Below are 19,637 nucleotides of genomic sequence, written 5' to 3'. Positions count from 1 at the left end.
TAACAGCTCAATACAACGAGGAAAAATGCACTTTAATTTTACACCATGGTTTTACAACTGATTTATGTGTAACAAGAATAGAACGTTTCAAAAAAAACAATAAAAAGATAACACTAGACCAAAACAAAGTGTAACCTCGCGCAATGTTGAGATAAAGAAAAAATCATAATAAGAATATTTAAGGACAAAATGCACGTTTCACTTTTAATATTACAAATGATAATTTATGGCGTTTCCCCGTTTTTGCAACAGATCATATCAGTAATGGATAACAATGCTTCCAGTCCCAGGAATGATAATTATGACCAGTATTAGCTGCTCTAAGGCAGGTTTCATGGTTGCACCCACTCATTGGCTGGATTCTGTTATCCATACAATTTCATAACAAGTCATTTAACAAGTTAGCAATCATCGATCTTATCATCAGTTGTTCAGATCATCGTATTGTCGCTGGCTAAAAGCCTTCAAAACGCGACTGTTAATACAGGAGAAGTGCTTGGATCAAGGTCTGCTGTTGCTGCAAAGTTTATATCGCAAAGCTATCTCACCCAAAATAACACGTCTTGATTTATGAGACGAAGCATACAAGGATTTCTAAAAATAATAGATTACATGGCATTTGGTTTCTTCCACAAAACATTTTATGTACGCTAAGGTTCCTTCATTATGTTTGTTGCGCACGACTTATTATTTTCTCCATACATATTCGTGGTGCTTAACGGAAGATTATATGTATATACCTCAGATTCAACTCTTTCATTTGACAAACATTCCCTAGTGTCTTTCACTGAAACTCTTTCTACAAAACGTGTTGAAAATTTGACTCAAAAATCTAAAAGCTTATGTCTTACAATGATTTGTTTAAAATGAGCACATGGACTCCTTTTACAGTACATACGTGACTTTCATTATACATACCTGAGTTTAGACTTTGTTCCATGTCTTTTACTTCCGCTTTCAACTTTGGAATAACGATATCTTTGTAATATCGCAAATAATTACTCATCTCTTGCTTAAGAATTAACTCCTCCTCAGTCTTTCTAAATGTTCGAACTCATTTTACAATTTCAGTCGAACAGAAATTTCTATAAAAGATGTTTTATAACATTACGTTTAAGTAACTTTAAGTTCTTACCAAGGCATGTTGGAATTTACAGAATATGTTTTGATTTTACCATTGAGTCCAGAAACATGCCATCAACCAGAGAACACTCGTCGAGTCTTGTTTTGACCATGCACAACAACTGTAATACGTTGAATATGCGCATTTTTTGTCAATGTTTTCTGATCACTAGACATCTTCTGTCTTATCTTTGTTCTTGCTTTTGAGTCTACAGGCAAAAACAGGTAAAATTATACTAAATGAAACAATCTATTTTGCCTTAAATTTAATGACTTCAGTATGGATTCTTGCTAACAATTGCACTCCTCTTATGTAGTAATATACGTGTATATGTAAAACATACTTAATTTTACAACGCTTGCTCCCTTTGTACTATGGCAAAGACAACATTTCTAGTTCATTCTTAAGACACTTCAAGGCACTTTCAAAAATCTTTCCTCTATCAAAGCAGTACATCGGCGGTTATATCACGACAAAGCTTGGCAGTCAGTGATTTAACTCTTTACGTTTATCCTCAACGGTGGAGTATCTTTGAATTATCTTTTTTGACAGGGCAGAAAGATAGTCTTCAGTCTCAACACACGAGATGTTTACATTTGATGTCAATAAAGAGGTATCGGTTAAAGAGGAGGTCAAAACGTACAATTCCTCTTCTTCGGCTAAATACGTGAAGAAGAGCTTTCCATTTCTACAGAAACAGAAAAAAATGATATACTGCACAGTCGTATTAAATTATGCCAGCAAGTAAAACCCGTTTACCTTTTGCAATACGTTGAACTTCACTCTTCCACTGCAAGAAATCAACGTGGTTCGGAGAGATTTACGCCAGAAACCATTTCATCAAGTTCTTTCCTTGTATTTTCTTGAGCTTCTATATACTAAAGAAAATAACTTATCAGGATGACGGCTGTTAGTAGCGTTATTTGGCCGCATGTACAAAATAGTTTTTGAGAAGCAACCTTTGCATATCTCTTGCAGAGGGAGCTGGACAGATCACATATTTTCCGTTTATTCCACGCAAGAGCATGTTCAGTTATGAGTTCTTCTCTTGCTAAAATTGTCAAAAAAGCACATACATAGCATGACACATCAATTGAAAACCATAAAAAATGTTCCAGTAACTTGAGACCAACGTGGACGATAGCTACGTTATATGGATAATCGTTCTATCCAACAAATAAAGTCTACAATATAATTAAACATATTTTATAAACTTATTTTAAGTAACACTTACACTCGGGTAACATGTACTTTGTAGTGTTGGCCAGTCTCGAAAGGTAACTATTAATCTGCTCAACTTCCTCTCCTGTGGAATATGCAGAACCTTTTTTGCCACCGTCCTCCCCACAATACCTTAAAATAAGACGAGTTTGGAAATTCTTGTTTATAAGAAATTCATTAATGTCTGAGTAGACAATACTGAGAGTGAGCATCGATATACGTATAAGTACACAGCCAGCATTCATTATAAAAAACAACACATGATACCAGTGTACCTGGCATGTCCAATTATGTGCTTTGGCATGCATCACAGATAAAGCAGGTTTTATTTCGTGAGCATTTGACTCATCCGACTTTGATGCCTTCACTGCCCACTTCCAATATTTACATATGATATCTTGCCAAATGTATTTAACATTGTTTGGAATCATTTTGTGAACATGGATGTAATTAGAGTAGCCATAAATCTCTCCGCGAAACATGTTTACAGCCCACTGAGCAATTGCATGCCGGCAACCTGCAATTTCCAGTCCTGTTTCGTCTAGACGACTCTTTCGTTTTCCTTTATTTCCAGCAGCTCGCCAATTACTTTCACCACATTTCCCGTCATCAGAAAAGTTCTGTAACACAAGATTCAAATTCGAACCATGATCGTGGAAAAACGAACATTTATATATTGATTCAGAAAAGGCTAAACTGTCGATTTTATTATTTATTACAATGAATACAATAGCCAAAATGCAAAACCAATAATAATGAATAAATATCATTATCAAAGGGTAAGTATTGAGTTATAATGAAAGAACTTTACTCATGTAGGTGTATTGTACTGAACTGTACAAAACATTTCAACATCAGTGCAAAGCATGACCTCCAAATTACCCGAACTTGGGGAGTGGAATAAACCTTTCTAATATGCTCTGAAACATGTTCATTCGAAGAAATAAAAGATCTCCATAGTAAGACTGACTTTGTTCTCTATAAAAGAGAAAACAAGAGTTTACATTATGAAAGGCTCCTTAGAATGTGTAAAATTACAGAGTTTGACATAATACCTTCCTGAATGTTTATATCGGTATAACTTCATGTTGCCATCTACATGACAGGAGTGTTGGTTGGATGAGCAACTAGGACAAAACATCCACTCTCCCTGGGCTTTTCCACCTCATAATTAAAATATTTCCATTCTCGAAAGGCTTTTGTGAACGTTCGTGGATTTATTGATCCAAACTAAAAATTGAAAGAAAGTAGAAATCACATAGAAAAAAATTGTAGACTTTTGCCACACATACATATACATTTTTTTATGAATTTGGATGTTTTTCATAACACTAGTGATAATGGTAATTGCTTTACACAAAAAAAACTATGTACAATGCTGAGAGTTTACACTTAGTAATGTGGCATACACACAAAGTATTTATGTACGCACCCTTCCTTTTGAAACACTTATGTCTTCCAATGATTTAATAAAACTGGACTCAGAACAACCTGGCATTCTCTTTTGCATTGTGTTCCACAGCAGAAGTAAATCCTGTGAAAATAACACATTTAAAGACTTTGGATTTGCTGGCCAGTAGCCATTACCAAGAATATCTGCAAGTCGGCATCAAGAATGCTGAACAAGAAACACACTTGAATGATGTACTGTTTATGTCAAAGCGACCTAACAATAGAAAAAGATTAATAAACATGATAACTAAAAAGACATTATGTACATAGGATGGCAGTTTACTGTATACATGTAACTATTACAGTATGTAAGAAGAATACTACAGTAAATTAATGAGTAAATTATATAGTAGTCCTTCACAACACTGATGAAGAAGGAAATCAAAAATGTTTAAAGATTAATGTCAACAGTTGTCGGTTCAATAAGATTACATTTTATTGGAGCAAACACAAAATTTTGCATGTTCAACATTGCAAGTATAAAATACTTTGTACATTACCTTGTGTTGTACAAATAGTCAGCATGTCCTTACTGGGCACGGAGTGAAAGGTTGATTTTCTAGAGCAGCCATGACAAAACTTTTGGACAGGATGCAAAGAAACATAGCAATCTAAGAAACAAATATAATAAATTTTCATCATTAGACTGGGAGATAAAACCTTTTTGTATAAATAATAGAATTATATCACCCCAAATTATATACCTATAAGTAGCTACATATGTAGGTTGATTTTGACATCAGTTAGCATAGTGCATATGACATTTAACATACTTTTACCATATTTACATGACATACCAACTTCAATTATTTGTCCATTTTTATCCAATGAATGTGATGGCTGAAGTGGTCTGAAATGATTACCCATCCACCCATGTCTATCATGGAATGGCTTTCTTTCATGAATTTTCCTATCACATTCAACACAGACTGGCCAGTTACTACCACACTGATGACACTTTATCAAGCCTGGAGATTCCCCACAATTGAAGCATGGTGTGCCTTTATCAACTGATTCACATTGGATCAAGGTTTCGAATATGGTAGATCTATTATTTTCCCAAAGAGAATGAAGCTCTTCCATGCATCAGACCATTTCTTGGCATCCTCTTTCTCTGAAGCCAAAAGTCCTCTGCATTCAAATATAAGATTCTCTAGCTCTACAAAACAATAATGACTTATATTATAAAAATTTAACCAGTAAAGAAATTAAAATTGTTAGCTGAGTGAGCTTGTTGTGGACAATTTCTGATTAAATGAGACGGTATATGATCTAAGACAATTTCAAATAAAGGTGCTCAATATCAAAGTGGATAGAGCTACATACATGCATTTCAACAAATTATTGCAATTATTGATTTCAAATGCAATTATTAGTTTTACCAAAAGCATTTCAAGCATGAGCAATCATTAGACAAATCTATTACATTTAACTTAATATTATACATATACATTGATGCTTACCAATATCAACGTCTGTTTGCTTGTGCTCATCATTTACTTGAAAGTCATCAGCCACAGAGCTATCATACTGCTGGTTATCTAATATAAATTTACAATGCAATTTCTTATACAGTACCTAACTTAAACAACATTGACCTGTAACAGTTTTAGGTACAACCATGCATGGTAATGTAATGACAGTTTACTCAGTTGTCTTTCTGCTTACCCATAAGAAACTAAATAGTCAAATCTGCTAAGGACACTGGACAAAATTGTTTGAGCCATATATGATTTAAAGCAGCAAAATTGTACAGTCAATATTTCAAGTACAAAATTTCATAGCATGATGTAGTTACACATGCATACTACATATTATTTAGCATAAAATTGCAAACAAGAACAACAATCTCAACATACTACTGAAGATAGTAAATTTTAATATAAATACTAAATATTAACATTACCATTTTGCTTAATTGATCCTTGACGGCAGCGGTAAGGCGTGTGGGTCAACCTCTTACAACCAACTTGCACTAAGCGAAAATGAGAAGGCTTTTTCCCCCGACATTTTGATCCTTTTTCTTTCGCCAACAAGGCTAAACCATCATTCAGAACTTTCTCCAGAGTCTCGGATTTCTTCTTTTTACACGCTGTATATCACGGTAGAATAAATAATAGCTTAATTGAAGTTAAAATTTGCCTAATTTAATACACAATAATTCCATTCCTTTTGAACAGCAATATCTATAATATGGTGAATTCTTACGTTTTGGTCGTTTTTCCGCCATGTTAACTTTTCGCGGGTGCGCAAAACGTATTGAATTTGGATAGTTACGGAGTTTCCCTTGGATTGATGATTATCATCTATTTAAGCCGTTTTGTCAATTGATGCTATTCATCTATTTAAGCTTGAGACTGTGTTGTGCAGGCAGCAATAAAGTATTAAACTTTTCAGAAGTACTATAATTTTATATCAAACAAAGTAATAATTTTCAGAAGTACTATAATTTTATATCAAACATAGTAATAAATTTGAAATAGAAGTTTGATCTTTAGAAGAAGTATTTTTGTCTGTATCGGCGCGCCATAGAAACTAAACTACAATCAGATGGAATTTATGGAAATCTTTTACAAATTCATGTGTTGACATGAATGCTGCTTTCCAAACTGGGAATTTTTTCAAGAGGGTGAAAAATTTATGGATGAATTGTAAATGCTTGGCAAAGACGATCTCGCGAGCGACATTTCAGTCATTGATGTTCAAAAGCAAGCCAACATTGTTTTGAGTTTTATCAGCAGAAATTTACATCGAAAATCGTAAGTAAAGGACAAGTGAAGTGTATGCATGAATGCAATATATCAAAGTCAATTTATGCGAGTGTGTGATGCGATTTATGTTAATATGGCGTATGGTAAGCAGATTGATGCTTCTAAAATTGTTGTTGACGAAGGACTTTTAGCTATGATTTCTTTAATGCTTGGGGAATCGTGACCGTTATATGGCAACGAAATCCTACATTTCTGCAAAGATATTTCAATGGACAAAAAATCTGTAGCCATAAGGTGCCATACTATTATTTACTTTATCATAAACAAATGTTTGGGGCTTTCCAGTTTATGATCATTGATCATTCAATCATTGGACAGTTATACTACATATTGTTTAAGATTTGAGAAAACTAACATTGATTACATGAGAAGCTGTTTACTATAACCTGTGATTTTGAGTCTTATGATCCATGAAGCTTTTTATTTTGACAATTTGACTGGAATGGTATTAAACCTGAGTATTTCACATACATGAAATGTTGTCCCATGTCACATATTGTCCCCTTTTCTAACTGAACACCTCATGTAGAGATGTAAAGGTGTGTTAATCTACGGCTCATACCAGATTGTTTGCCATAAATTCCAAAGGGCTATTGATGTATGAATAGCATTTTTTATAAAGTAAAAATGTCTTCCAATGCATGCAGATAAACCTTGAAATTTGGCAAAACAGCAAAGTATTTTTCATGATTACTAGGAAATTATTCTGATGATCAGTATAATTTCTAAACTAAATTATTTCAGATTTACATTTAAACGAGCTTTGATCATATGAAAAGATATTTATCATAACCAGTAAGCATAACACATGAACCAATTTTAACATTCATGTAATTATATAATTAAAGACATGTTGGTTGCATTCTGTTTGTATTTGCAAATACAATGCTACTAGTGATTGCTATATAGCACACCTTGCATAGTATTACAGAAGATAATAGTCTAGTGAAATGCCTAAGAAACATTCATGGCATTAAGCTGTCCTTAACTGCAATTTTTCACTTTGATAATTTTCTTAATCTTTGACAGAAAAATTTTGAGTTTTTCAAAAAAGTGAATTGCTGGCAGCTCTGATGTGGAGATGGGTAAAGGGTTACAATAAACTTGCATGGTTTGAAGTCTGAGCTTTTCTATTATGAACTGTCACTTGTAGTACCAAATTTCTAACTTAACTTATTACATAGAGGTTTGAATGGGGGTCTCTAGGGGGGTCTATGCCTGACAACTTGGTAGAAATTTTTAAAGACTATATCTGTTTTTGAATAGCATTATTGTAAAATAAATTTTACGTTCCTAGACATGCTAATGAGCCATATATTTGGCATGATAATGAGCCTAAATATTTGGCAAAACATTCAAGTATTGTTCACTTCATTTTTTTTTGAAAAAAACGTAAGCAAAATGTGTTGTTTTTAACGAAAAACGATGCCCACAAAATACATCTTGTATTGCTCTAAAACGCTGAAAATGGCATTTTAGAGGTTCTGAAATTCAAAATTTCTCAGGGGAGAATACCTCAGACCCCCACGGCGCGGAGTGCCTCCGACGTTTTATGACTGATGTTTGAAAAATCCTAGATCCGCCCCTGGTCTTAAAGGACACATGCAACATAAAATTCGGATTGTTATTTTTGTACTTTACATGAAGGTATAGCTACAACTAATAGTTCACCAAAGTTTGAGACTCAAAGGATAAATATTTTTGAAGATATGGAGGTTTAAAGTTGATGCTTTACTGATAACGTATTGAAAATGCCCGACGAGCTGGCGACAGCTACCGATGTCGTTGTGACGTAATAGTTGACATTCGCTAAACGCGGTCAATTGCGCTTCGTTCAAAATATATTGGTAACTTCTTAACAACACGACAATTTAGCATTGAAAATATGGTTTATTGTGCCGCATTTAATTGTAAAACGGTTCTTCTAAGAACCACGAAACGCAACAAAGGTTTCTTTTTTCGTTTCCGAAAACAAGCGCATGCGAGATATTTGGATTGAAAAATCCGACGCAAAATTGGAAGCCAACAAAGAGCTCAAAATTGTGCTCGCAACATTTCGAGTTCGTGCTTCGTGCAAAATTTTGAAGCGATGCAATCAGTAGGATGGACAGCAGGACGGCTTCGCCTTAAGAAGGATGCTGTACCCACGATTTTGAATACTCTGTGGAACCCACAAGTGTAGCATCTAAAAGGAAGCAGCCAACAAATGTTAGAACTGCATTTGAGAAGAGACGAAGGCAAGAGGTGATTATTATAGTTATAGTTAGCAATATTTGTTTACATTTATCAAAACTAAGCTATATAGCATTACCAAATTGAAGACAATTTTATAATTTTAGATTATTGACGACGTTCTTGCAGAACATGACGACTTTCTTGTAGACGACGACCACGATGTGTCGACATCGGCTCGAAATGTTTGTGCGTTTTACCTCAAAGGAAGTTTGTCTAAGATGAATGATGTCAAAATATATGTAGACAGCGAAACACAAACATATACAGTGGTAACTAATTCAGACTAATGTCGTTTGATCTTTTCTTTGTTATTTTAACTCATAAAAAATTCCTTAACGTACTTTAGAAGCGCAATGTGAAATGCCAAGCAGCCATAACAATCCGTCCGCAAAAACACGTAAGGTCAAGAACCACTCAAACAAAAGTGCCAAATATGATAAGTAGAGGTATAGACTTTCCATTCCGGCCGTTTTGATTTTTGTGAAAAATCCAGCAATACGATAATTTTATGCTAAGGTACGGAGGTTGAGTTCATTTCAACAAAAAATCACACCACACAGACGACGTCATGTGAAATTGAACATTTTGAGGATAGAGCTGTATGGTCTGATACAGAAAGCACGTCGACGATGAGCAATAGCTACTATGGATCAGACTCTCAATGTTCAAATGGGTTAAGCGAAAATGAAGAATCCGACAATGACAATGCAACGTTAGTACCAACTATCCAGTCACCTGACTATTCTTTACATTGCTTTTCTCTGTTATATGTTTCTCAGAACGTTACGTTCATCTCTCTCTTGATTCTGATGGTAATTTTTATGTTATAGGGAAGACGTTCAAAATGAGAGAAAATACATAGTGTTTGATAGTTGCCTGAGACAGTTAGTGAGTCAATGCCCATGTTGTGGTGAAAGCTGTTCCATTGTGACCAAAACGACTGGTAGTATGGTTAACGTACTAGCAAAATGTAATTGTGGTTATGTTCGAGACTGGAATAGCCAACCTCTGCATGGGCGAATGCCTTTGGGCAACTTGGTCTTTGCTGCCAGTATCTTGTTTAGTGGTAGTAGCCCCAGCAAAGTTCTTCAATTTCTTCGTCACTCAGGCATACAATTTCTGTCAGAGCTCACATATAGCAATATTCAAACAGCGTATTTGATACCCAGTGTTTCAAATGTTTGGCATATGCACCAAAAGCATCTTCTAGAATCAATCAGAGAAAGGAACATTAACCTTGGAGGAGATGGAAGATGTGATTCGCCTGGATATTGTGCCAAGTATGGGTCATATAGCTGCATGGATTTGGAATCTAACAACATTTTAGACACACAACTTGTTCAGGTAACAATTCTTCAACAACTGTACATAAAACATGGTTAGAATACTCACATAATTATGTTACACAGTCCAATGAAGTGACGAACTCTGGAGCAATGGAACTTGAGGGATTAAAGAGATGTCTGGCAAAGTTTGATGAAAGTGGGATGAAGGTGAAGTCAATGACCACAGACAGACATGCTCAAATCAAATCCTACATGTCAAAACAAAGACCAAAAATCGAGCACTACTTTGATGTATGGCATGTAGCAAAGGTATAGATTGTCATAACAAACCAACCTTTTACACATTTCATCAATAATCAAATTCCAACAGGAATCAAAAAGAAAATTTTGGCAGCATCAAAAAAAAGTGGTTGCAAATTATTGTCGGATTGGGCCCAATCAATTTCCAACCATGTATACTGGTGTGCTGCTTCCAGCAATGGTGATGAAGAACTTGTCAAGGCAAAGTGGTTGTCAGTTCTCAATCATATATGTGACATCCATGAGGGACATAGTGATGTATTCCCAAAATGTGAACATGATATGTTAGAGCCTAGAATGTGGATAAAAAAAGGTATTGTAAGCAAATAAATTTCAAAGTAACATCAACATTCTTTTCTTTTTGTTAACTAACTTCTGATCTTAGGTTCAAAAGCTTATGTTGAGCTGTCTTCGATTGTTGAGTCCAAGTATCTCATGAGAGATATTGGAAAACTCAGTTATCAGAAGCAGACTTCATCCATCGAAGGTTTCCACCGAGTGGTGATTCTTTTTGCACCAAAACATACCCATTTTTTCTACAGATCAATGGAAGCAAGGTAATATAATTATGACTAGTGTATGATTACTTAAAAAGTCATCATTGCAAAAGCAATAAGTTGCAATAGTTGTAAACATAAACTTAACATTCATTTGTAGATTGTTTATTGCTGCTCTTCATTTCAATGAGAATGGAAATAAACCTCAGAAGAATGGTGGGCAAACAGAAGAGGCATTGATTTGGAGAGTGGCTTATTCAAAGTCAAAAGAAGGACAAGGGGTCATCAAACCAGTGAAAGTTGACAGCACTTATGGTTAGCACAGAAAAATAAACTTACCTTTTCTCAAAGTGCAATGCAAAGCCAACATAAATAATGATTTGCTTTTCAGGATATGTTAAGGACTTGATGAAAGAAGTTTTGTACTGCAGACGCATTAATCCAACACTGTCCAAAGCTCTTGATGTCGCTGGAGTGAAAGAAATACCTGTCCCATTGACTCACCACAAATCAAAAATCAGCAAAGCTGAAGCCATTAAGCAACATAAATCTCGCTTTAATAAATAAAATAACGTCCCACATGAAATAAACATAATTACAAATGAAGAGACTTTGTCATACGCCATAAGCCCTACCATTCAGTAGTGTTGAGCATATTCAAATCCTTTGTATTCTCCAGAAGGCGAAGGAAATGCTTTCCGGATTTTGTCCACAGCACAAGAAGGTATGGGTAGTCGGTACTTTTTTCCCAACCTGCCATGCACCCAAGCCGTCCACTGTCGGTACGCCGTGTAGCGTAATGCTCTGAACGATACAAAATTTTGTCTAAGATACTTATCGGCATTATACACTTGTCGACATACACGTAATTACACTTCTAAGGTAATATTTACTCGTTTTCTTCACTCTCAGGCATAGGTCCAATGTCATGTGTGTACACGACCATAGCTGTTTTTACGACAGCTTCGTTTGTACATACTGTGGCAAACTCTTCCTCTTGTGTGATGCAAATATGATCGCCATGTATCAGAGGATCAGTGTTGTTTACCTCTTGGCAACATATACTTTCCCGTCCTGTACTCATGACCACACAAAAGCCACACTCGCACCTAAAAGATAAATACATTCTTTCTACTTTGGGAAAAACAATGAAGCATCAATAAAATGCAACTAACCATTCAACATTTCCAATTCTGTGAATGTATTCATCTTCGCTTTCCGATGACGAAGAATTGTCATTACTATGACCACCTTGCGCGTTGGCCAAAGGCTCGAACATGTAAGGTTGTACCTCATTGTTGTTGACGACAATATCATAATCGGCTTCTTCTTCAGAAGAATCCATTAATTTTTGTTACATAAAAAACAGTAATAGCAAACTACCGCGAAAGCCGTGCAAGAATTGCGTGCAAGTCGTAGAACGATATAAGAATGATGCTTGTTTATGTCAACTATTACGTCACTCTTTCCCAGTTCCCAGACTTAAACAATCTCACGGCCGTTTTAGCAATGGTCATCGAATATCGTGTTTTTACCGATTATAACCCTAAATATCTTTTTAAATATTTCGCGGACGACTTTCAAACTTGGTACGTCTTATTTTCACGCTATAGGCATTACAATAAAATAAAGTTGTCTTCTAGCTTGCATGTGTCCTTTAAGGTTTAGTTTTATTTCATCCTTTACTGTTGTATCTACAGTGTTTTTATTGATTATAAGTAGTTATAATTGCGTGCAGTTGATGTTTGCCATGTGTTCATAATTTACAATGGTTTATTCAATAACAAAGATTTTTTATAATAAGAACTGATTTATTCAAGAGTATACATATATGGAATTTTTGATTAATGAAGGGAAAAATCCATTCACAGTTTCTAAAATTGTGTCTTAATCATTGGCATTCAAATCCTCTCTTAGATAAGTGATTCTCTATTCCTGAAATAAAACTTGTGAAACTTTATAAGATTTAGCAGTAGTCCTTTTAAATTAAACTAATCTCAATGTTATTATGTTCTTTGCATGCGGTTCTTATTTATGTATTTTTATTTCAATAACAATTATTTTTAGTTAGTGATGTATACTTAGTTATATAACTAGAATGTTCTACATAGACGTCATTAATGTGTTTTAATACTGTTTGTTGAACGAGATCCTGACTCACTCTTCATCTTCGTTCGTTATTCAAATGTGTCAATGTAACAAAACTCATAAGGATAAAAGATTGATGTTACAATAAGGTATAAACTCTCATCACCATTTTTAATCTGATATGTATGTGTTCGCGTTGTTTATATTAAATCTTTCATCCGTTTGTTGAATAAATGACATGTAAAGAACTAAAGCAATCATAATTTTTTTCACACGGTCGTCTTACTTCTAAAACGGAAGTAATTTTACAAAAATTAAGCGATATATTAGAATTACATTACCGAAATAACAAATTAGCTAAAGCTGCATCCCGATGAAGTATGACTAAACATACATGAGAAATTATATCTAAAATTATATACCAACTTTCTAACTATTGACAATAAGCTGCATGGTAAAGGAAAGCAAAACCTGTTCAAAGGTATGGAAGAGGTGAAATAGGATACTTGTCTATAAAAAAATGGGAATCTGTGAAAATTTATATAGCAAGGGGCACGTATCAAATCATGCATCACCTTCCTTCTTGCCGACGCCACTTTTCACTAATCTCTGTGTGTCTAGCAAAATGTTGATAGTTGTATACAACAAACCATTTCTTTTAAAAGTAAGAAAATTTGAAAAATAAGCTAATGTTAAACACAGGAAGAATGTATTTACACAGAGAAACACGCAACCGAATCTATTTTTGTAAATTGTTGATTCATGCAACACACAGTGAGCTTTTAAAATTACAATTTGATCTTGTTTATTTAGCAGTCTTAAGGTTTACTTCTATTGCATCCTTTACTGTTGTATCTACAGTGTCTTTATTGATCATAAGTAATTATAATTGCGTGCAGTTGATGTTTGACATGTATTCATAATTTACAATGATTTATTCAATAAGAAAGGTTTTTTATAATAAGAACTGACTTATGCAAGAATATACATGTATGAAAGTTTTGATTAATGAAGGGAAAAATCCATTCATAGTTTCGAAAATTGTGTCTTAATTATTGGAATTCAAATCCTGTCTTACAAAAGTGATTCTCTATTCCTGAAATAAAACTTGTGAAACTTTATAACATTTAGCAGTAGTCTTTTGGAATTTGACTAATCTCAATGTTACTATGTATTTTGCACGAGTTTCTTATTTATGTATTTTTATTTCAATAACAATTGTTTTTAGTCAGTGTTCTATACTTAGTTATATAACTAGAATGTTCTACATAGACGTCATTAATGTGTTTTAATACTGTTTGTTGAAGGAGATCCTGACTCACTCTTCAACTTCATTCGTTATTCAAATGTGTTTATGTGACAAAACTCACAAGGGTAAAAGCTTGATGTTACAATAAGGTATGAACTTTCATCACCAAATAATAATCTGATATGTGTGTGGTCGCGTTGTTTATATTGAATCTTTCATCCGTTTGTTGAGTATGTGACATGTAAAGAACTAAAGCAAGCATAATTTTGTTCACACGGTCGTCTAACTTCTAAAATGGAACTAATTTTAGAAAAATTAAGCGATTTTTTTAGAATTTCACTTTTTAACTAAAGCAGCATTTCGATAGAGTATGACTTAGCATGCATGAGAAATCCTATCTAAATTTATATACCAACTTTCTAACTATTGAGAATAATCTGCATGGTAAAGGAAAACAAAACCTGTTCAAATGTATGGGGAGAAAGAATAGCATGATTGTATTTTCTACATGTAGGACGCTGAATTTTCTTAACCTACCTTTGCATTTATCTCTAGTGGATACAGTTTTTGAAGAGGCCTTCTTATGTGCAGTGGCCTTACCTTGCTAACAACTTTGACCTACGCTACTCTGACTATATTATCTTTTCCCTTGATTAGTCTCTCGATTCTCGCTATTTTCCAAAATGCTTTTTTCAAACTTTCCACAAACACAAGAACTATATCACTTACTTTTGGACACAAACTAGCCTTTACTTTGCCAACCTTTTGAAACTCCTAAAACTTGTTAAGTATTCCTTCCTCCACCTTCACCAAAAAGGCTTTCTCAATCTTGCTAAATACCTAATACTACGCTTTACCACTCCTGCATCTTCGTCAGTAATAGTATGCAGAATTCCTTCGTCTGGAATAGATGTTAATCTTCTTCCAAACATAAGATTTGCAGGAGTCAGTACATCTTTACTTCATCTTCATATGCATAAGTCAACGGTCTAGAGTTTAGCGTACCTTGTACCTCAACTAATGTTCTTAGCAGTTCATCCTTGTTCAATTTAGCTTTACCCAACACCTTCCTCAGACAACCTTTCACCAATGCTACCATTCTTTCAAAAAATCCACCCCACTAGGGTTTCTTTGCCGAATTAAACTTCCATATCAACCGATTACCTTCCAAATATGATTTTATATCCTTCCTTCCATAAGTCCCATTCAACGCTCTCTCAGTTGCTTTAAATGTTTTGGCGTTGTCCGAAACTATTAGCAAGGGTGCTCCCATTCTAGCAGTAAATCTTCGCATGCAGTGTTTAAAAAACAACGTGCACTTAAACTATCAACTAAATCAAGATAAATTGCTCTTGTAACACAGCAGGAAAATAATGCGATGTATACTTTCACTATCTGTCCACCTTCCTTTGCAAACAATGGACCAGCAAAATCTACTCCTACTTTAGAAAAGGGTGGTGAATACTGAGCTCTAAAATCTGGCAAACTCGCGTGGATTTGTCTTTTATAAGCCTCTCCTTGATGTCTTCTACGAATTATGCAATTTTCTATCACCTTCTTCACGATCTGTCTATCTCATGGTACCAAATATTTGCCTCGTAGCTGAACAAAGGTCGCTCTTACTCCACTATGATGAACCTTCCTGTGGCTATCTTTAAAATTAATTCGGTTAAGTGATGATCCATAGGCAATAAAATTGGTTCTCTAGCTTCTAGCTCTAAATCTGAATTGGCAAGTCTTCCTTTACATATAACTATCCCATCACGCTCTACTATGTTTAATTATCTAACCAATTGCTCATAGTCAAGACTTTCCATTAACTCTTTCTGAGCAATTCTAATCAACGCTCGTTCTGCATTATCAGCTCTGAGACTTTCAATGTTTCAGTGCTCTTTGTCCCGTGTTTAACTCTTGCCTTCAAATTGTCTACAAATCGCCCAACGATAGACACGACCCGTATTAGTCTCTCTTGATTACTAAATTTACCAAATTTTATCACACAATCTTTATCTACCACCTGTGTGGTAGCCACTGCCGTCTTCTCGACTTCTGCAAGACTTTCCTCTGTAGTTTAAACCTCTTTTGGCATTGGCCAATCACACTGGGGACCTGACAACCACTTCGATCCCTTCCACCAAAGTTCACTTTCCTTTAATTGTGATGCCGTAACTTTCTTTGAACCTAAGACCGCAGGGTTGTCTACACCCGGGCAATGTTTCCAATTATCCTTCCTGCTCAATCTTAAAATCTCCTTAACTCTATGGCGCACAAACTGTTTCCATTCGCCCCTATTACCCATCCAGCACAATGCAGTCCTACTGTCCAACCAATAGTATGTACCATTAAATTGAATTTGAACTTCTAAGGCCAACTTCACTGTGTCCATCAACTGTGCTAATATTTCTGCTGACATCACTTCTTGTCTGGGAATTGTCTGCAATTTTATTGGCGCTATCCTTGTTTTCGACGTAAGCAACTCTACGTGGTAGGCACCGTTTAGCTCTGTCACAAAATATACAACCGCACAGTATGTCTTTTGGCTGGCATCTGCGTACCCATGCAAGTAACACTTTACCTTACCAAGTAAATTACCATACGCATATCTCGCCCCAACTAAATTCCTGACTCTATATAAATCTTTTATCCATCTCTCCCAACGTTTTTTGTTGTCACCTTACTGCTCATTATCCCATTTAGCTTTAACTACAACTGGACTTATGATACGTAAAGGATCAAATAATCCTGCAAGTATACTTAGTATATTTCGTTTACTTGGGATGAATGCCTTTGATTTGTCATCCAATTTCCAGAGGCTAAATACGAAGCGATCCGTCTTACACTCCCATCCCAATACTAGTACTTTCTCAAAACTTCCACTTCCCATTATACTATTTTCCTCAACTGATGCTTTGGCATCAGTTTGTTCATCAACCACTTTCGAATTACTAAATTTTGCTCTTCTTCCTCTACAATGCTTCTTTCTCTCTTTTCCATTTCTTTCAAAACATTCTCATCATTACCTAGCCACTTCCTAAGCCTAAATCCTCCCGCAGCCAATTGCTCACTTGCTGACTCATACAACCTCATTACTTTCTCCTTGAATTGTTACCGGACACTAGATCATCGACATAAAAGCTATCTCTGAATTTTGTAGCAAATTCCTTATCTATGTCTATGAATGAGTACAAATGATACTGCAGTGTTGCAATGAACAAAAATGGAGAGCAGTTAGCCCCAAACACTACTCAACAAAATCGTTATTCTACAGGTTTCACCTTCTCAATGTTTACATCATCATCCCGTAAAAATCTTACGCAATCCCTGTCCAAAGTTTGAACTGCTGTATTCAAAAATGCCTTTTCAATATCTGCCACTAAAGTGACTCTCTTCTGTCTAAACGTTATCAAAATATGAAAGAGCAATGTTGCTAATTTGGGTCCCACATGCAAGCAGTCATTGAGCAAGGAAGCCTTGGGCGACTCTTTACACGACGCATCAAAAACAACTTTTACCTTTGTTGTTTTCGTTTCCCTGCGAATAATCACATGATGTGGTAAATAATGTATTTTATCATCTTTCTCTAGTTCTATCACTGGTTCTATAATACCCTCCTCAATTGATCTTTGATTGTCTTTTCATACTCTTCTAAAATTTCTGGTTCCCTTTTCAGCCGTACTAACTGACCCTTTAATCTTCTCAAGCTTGTGCTGTAATTTGTATAGTCTAAACTATGTCCTTCTTTCGATGGCAATTTGACACTGTATTTGTTACCATTAAACACAATAGAATCCCTTAGCGATTCATGAATTTCATCTTCCTCTGCTATTCCTAAAGTTTCAAAATCCCACAAACGGTTGACATTCATATCTAAACTTAAATTTCCTGAACTTTCACGTGCAATGAAGTTTACTTCAGTGTGCATGTTATCCAAATCATTTCTCGCTTTCATGTCGCCGGACAACACCCAACCTAACTTAGTACACACAGCAACTGGTATATCTACCTGTCCCCGAACAACATTGCCTTCCAGAAACCACCAAAGATAATCTGCTCCAATCAAAACTTCAATATCTGAAACCTTCTTATCCTTGCAAACATCTGAAAACCACTGACTCTTTAAATGTGAATAATCCATCTTTCTCAACTCTACATGTTCATTCCTAATTTGAGATATACAGTTTACACTATGCCTCTTTTTTAACAAGTCTACGGCTTTCGCATAGTTCGCTGAAGTTAGGGAAAATCCCGATATTATCAATCTTGCAGGTTGGACTAAAAGACTCTTAAAATACGCAAACTTGTCTACGTCAGACAATTTGTCATTATTATTCACCGTACTATCAAACTAATCTCAAAATTCTTGCCATTCTTGCAACCGTCCGCTAAATTTCTTTACTTCCAACTTTGGGAGTTTTGCTCTTATATCTCTGCGTGTCTCACTACTCAAACTGCTGTTCAGTGTGCCATTTAATTTCGTTGTTGCCGTTTCAACTGGGACATTAGACTAATTGACGATGTCGTTCAATTCCAAAATTGCTCGCTCGAATTCTGCCCGTATCTCGTCCGCATCTTCAATTTCTTTTCCCAATTCTTCTTCCGCATTTTTCTCATTGCTTTCGCTCAGCATATCAATAATCGCATCATAAAGGATTTTCAATGTTGCGATCTTGTCGTTCAATCCATCTCGTAGTTTTCTCAATTCGTTTCTATCACAAATGCACATATAAGGTTTGACTAAATGGCAGAATACTCGTCCACTTGGACTCATTGACTGTTCATCCTCATTTTCAGTAGATACACAGATACACATGTAAGGTTTGAATAAATGGCAGAATACTCGTTCACTTGGATTCATTGACTGTTCATCAACATTTTCAGTAGATACACAGATACACATGTAAGTTTTGACTAAATGGCAGAATACTCGTCCACTTGGATTCATTGGCTGTTCATCCACATTTTCAGTAGATACACAGATACACATGTAAGGTTTGACTAAATGGCAGAATACTCGTCCACTTGGATTCATTGGCTGTTCATCCACATTTTCAGTAGATTCACAGATACACATGTAAGGTTTGACTAAATGGCAGAATACTCGTCCACTTGGATTCATTGACTGCTCATCCACATTTTAAGTAGATACACAGATACACATGTAAGTTTTGACTAAATGGCAGAATACTCGTCCACTTGTATTCATTGGATGTTCATCCACATTTTCATTAGATACACAGATACACATGTAAGGTTTGACTAAATGGCAGAATACTCGTCCACTTGGATTCATTGGCTGTTCATCCACATTTTCAGTAGATACACAGATACACAAAGCATATATTATACTATATTTATTATATTACAAGATGATTCTAGCTTCCGAGAAAATAAAAATGAGCGTTAAACAAAACTACA

At 35.2% G+C, this 19,637-nt stretch overlaps 4 protein-coding genes and 3 long non-coding RNA genes across 9 annotated transcripts in view; 3 read left to right on the top strand and 4 right to left on the bottom strand.

Annotated features, from left to right (window-relative positions):
• Positions 1 to 1,923: 1,923 nt before the first annotated feature.
• Positions 1,924 to 3,112, bottom strand: LOC124451991. Its single transcript, XM_047002586.1, has 4 exons — positions 2,620 to 3,112; positions 2,358 to 2,476; positions 2,083 to 2,174; positions 1,924 to 2,001 (listed from the first exon to the last, which is right to left on the bottom strand). The coding sequence occupies exons 1-4, from the start codon at positions 2,646 to 2,648 to the stop codon at positions 1,924 to 1,926; spliced, it is 318 nt and encodes a 105-aa protein (XP_046858542.1). The 5' UTR covers positions 2,649 to 3,112.
• Positions 3,113 to 3,532: 420 nt separating this feature from the next.
• LOC124450733 lies at positions 3,533 to 3,941 on the bottom strand. Its single transcript, XR_006950190.1, has 2 exons — positions 3,777 to 3,941; positions 3,533 to 3,574 (listed from the first exon to the last, which is right to left on the bottom strand). It is a non-coding gene; the product is annotated as an uncharacterized LOC124450733 (long non-coding RNA).
• An 880-nt stretch (positions 3,942 to 4,821) lies between these two features.
• On the bottom strand, positions 4,822 to 6,155 carry LOC124451990. The gene is made up of 4 exons (XM_047002585.1): positions 6,005 to 6,155; positions 5,703 to 5,888; positions 5,260 to 5,337; positions 4,822 to 4,955 (listed from the first exon to the last, which is right to left on the bottom strand). Exons 1-4 carry the CDS (start codon positions 6,024 to 6,026, stop codon positions 4,822 to 4,824), a joined length of 420 nt encoding a protein of 139 aa, XP_046858541.1. The 5' UTR covers positions 6,027 to 6,155.
• Positions 6,156 to 9,035: 2,880 nt separating this feature from the next.
• LOC124450734 lies at positions 9,036 to 9,696 on the top strand. The gene is made up of 3 exons (XR_006950191.1): positions 9,036 to 9,071; positions 9,149 to 9,514; positions 9,633 to 9,696. It is a non-coding gene; the product is annotated as an uncharacterized LOC124450734 (long non-coding RNA).
• On the bottom strand, positions 9,513 to 12,341 carry LOC124450726 (P2X purinoceptor 7-like). 3 transcript variants are annotated; one of them, XR_006950183.1, is made up of 7 exons: positions 11,779 to 12,298; positions 11,521 to 11,689; positions 11,225 to 11,439; positions 10,762 to 10,924; positions 10,423 to 10,680; positions 10,195 to 10,336; positions 9,513 to 10,114 (listed from the first exon to the last, which is right to left on the bottom strand). XR_006950183.1 is itself a non-coding variant. In XM_047001372.1 (4 exons), the coding sequence occupies exons 1-3, from the start codon at positions 12,228 to 12,230 to the stop codon at positions 11,524 to 11,526; spliced, it is 552 nt and encodes a 183-aa protein (XP_046857328.1). In that variant the 5' UTR covers positions 12,231 to 12,341; the 3' UTR covers positions 11,226 to 11,354; positions 11,521 to 11,523. The 3 variants fall into 3 exon arrangements, 2 of the variants coding, with proteins under 2 accessions (XP_046857328.1, XP_046857327.1); XM_047001372.1 differs by lacking the exons at positions 9,513 to 10,114; positions 10,195 to 10,336; positions 10,423 to 10,680; positions 10,762 to 10,924 and having other exon boundaries at positions 11,226 to 11,354; positions 11,779 to 11,994; positions 12,061 to 12,341; XM_047001371.1 differs by lacking the exons at positions 9,513 to 10,114; positions 10,195 to 10,336; positions 10,423 to 10,680; positions 10,762 to 10,924 and having other exon boundaries at positions 11,226 to 11,439; positions 11,779 to 11,994; positions 12,061 to 12,315.
• On the top strand, positions 11,102 to 11,454 carry LOC124450730. Its single transcript, XR_006950185.1, has 2 exons — positions 11,102 to 11,200; positions 11,277 to 11,454. It is a non-coding gene; the product is annotated as an uncharacterized LOC124450730 (long non-coding RNA).
• Positions 12,342 to 13,091: 750 nt separating the features above from the next.
• Positions 13,092 to 19,637, top strand: part of LOC124450722 — an 80,475-nt gene continuing 73,929 nt past the window's right edge. The window contains exons 1-2 of the mRNA XM_047001362.1: positions 13,092 to 13,122; positions 14,281 to 14,371. The gene's annotated coding sequence lies outside the window, so the exon portion shown is untranslated. The remainder of the gene's footprint in view (positions 13,123 to 14,280; positions 14,372 to 19,637) is intronic.

The sequence above is a fragment of the Xenia sp. Carnegie-2017 genome, unplaced genomic scaffold, assembly GCF_021976095.1.
Source record: "Xenia sp. Carnegie-2017 unplaced genomic scaffold, XeniaSp_v1 HiC_scaffold_24, whole genome shotgun sequence".
Taxonomy (NCBI): Eukaryota; Metazoa; Cnidaria; class Anthozoa; order Malacalcyonacea; family Xeniidae; genus Xenia; species Xenia sp. Carnegie-2017.
The sequence above is the reverse complement of the archived record's forward strand: the minus strand, read 5'-3'. Positions and strand labels throughout refer to the sequence as shown.

Bases quoted from the DNA above. Each gene is read 5' to 3' on its own strand.
- LOC124451991 (XM_047002586.1), bottom strand. From the start codon at position 2,648: ATGCCAAAGCACATAATTGGACATGCCAG. The intron at 2,477-2,619 runs GTACACTGGTAT...TCTTATTTTAAG, and splicing joins CACATAATTGGACATGCCAG to GTATTGTGGGGAGGACGGTG. The intron at 2,002-2,082 runs GTTGCTTCTCAA...TATTTTCTTTAG, and splicing joins TCTGCAAGAGATATGCAAAG to TATATAGAAGCTCAAGAAAA.
- LOC124451990 (XM_047002585.1), bottom strand. From the start codon at position 6,026: ATGGCGGAAAAACGACCAAAAC. The intron at 5,889-6,004 runs GTAAGAATTCAC...CGTGATATACAG, and splicing joins GGCGGAAAAACGACCAAAAC to CGTGTAAAAAGAAGAAATCC. The intron at 4,956-5,259 runs GTAAGCATCAAT...ATTGTTTTGTAG, and splicing joins GCAAACAGACGTTGATATTG to AGCTAGAGAATCTTATATTT.
- LOC124450726 (XM_047001372.1), bottom strand. From the start codon at position 12,230: ATGGATTCTTCTGAAGAAGAAGCCGATTATGATATTGTCGTCAACAAC. The intron at 11,995-12,060 runs GTTAGTTGCATT...TTTATCTTTTAG, and splicing joins AGAATTGGAAATGTTGAATG to GTGCGAGTGTGGCTTTTGTG. The intron at 11,690-11,778 runs GTAAATATTACC...TGTATCGTTCAG, and splicing joins CCTGAGAGTGAAGAAAACGA to AGCATTACGCTACACGGCGT.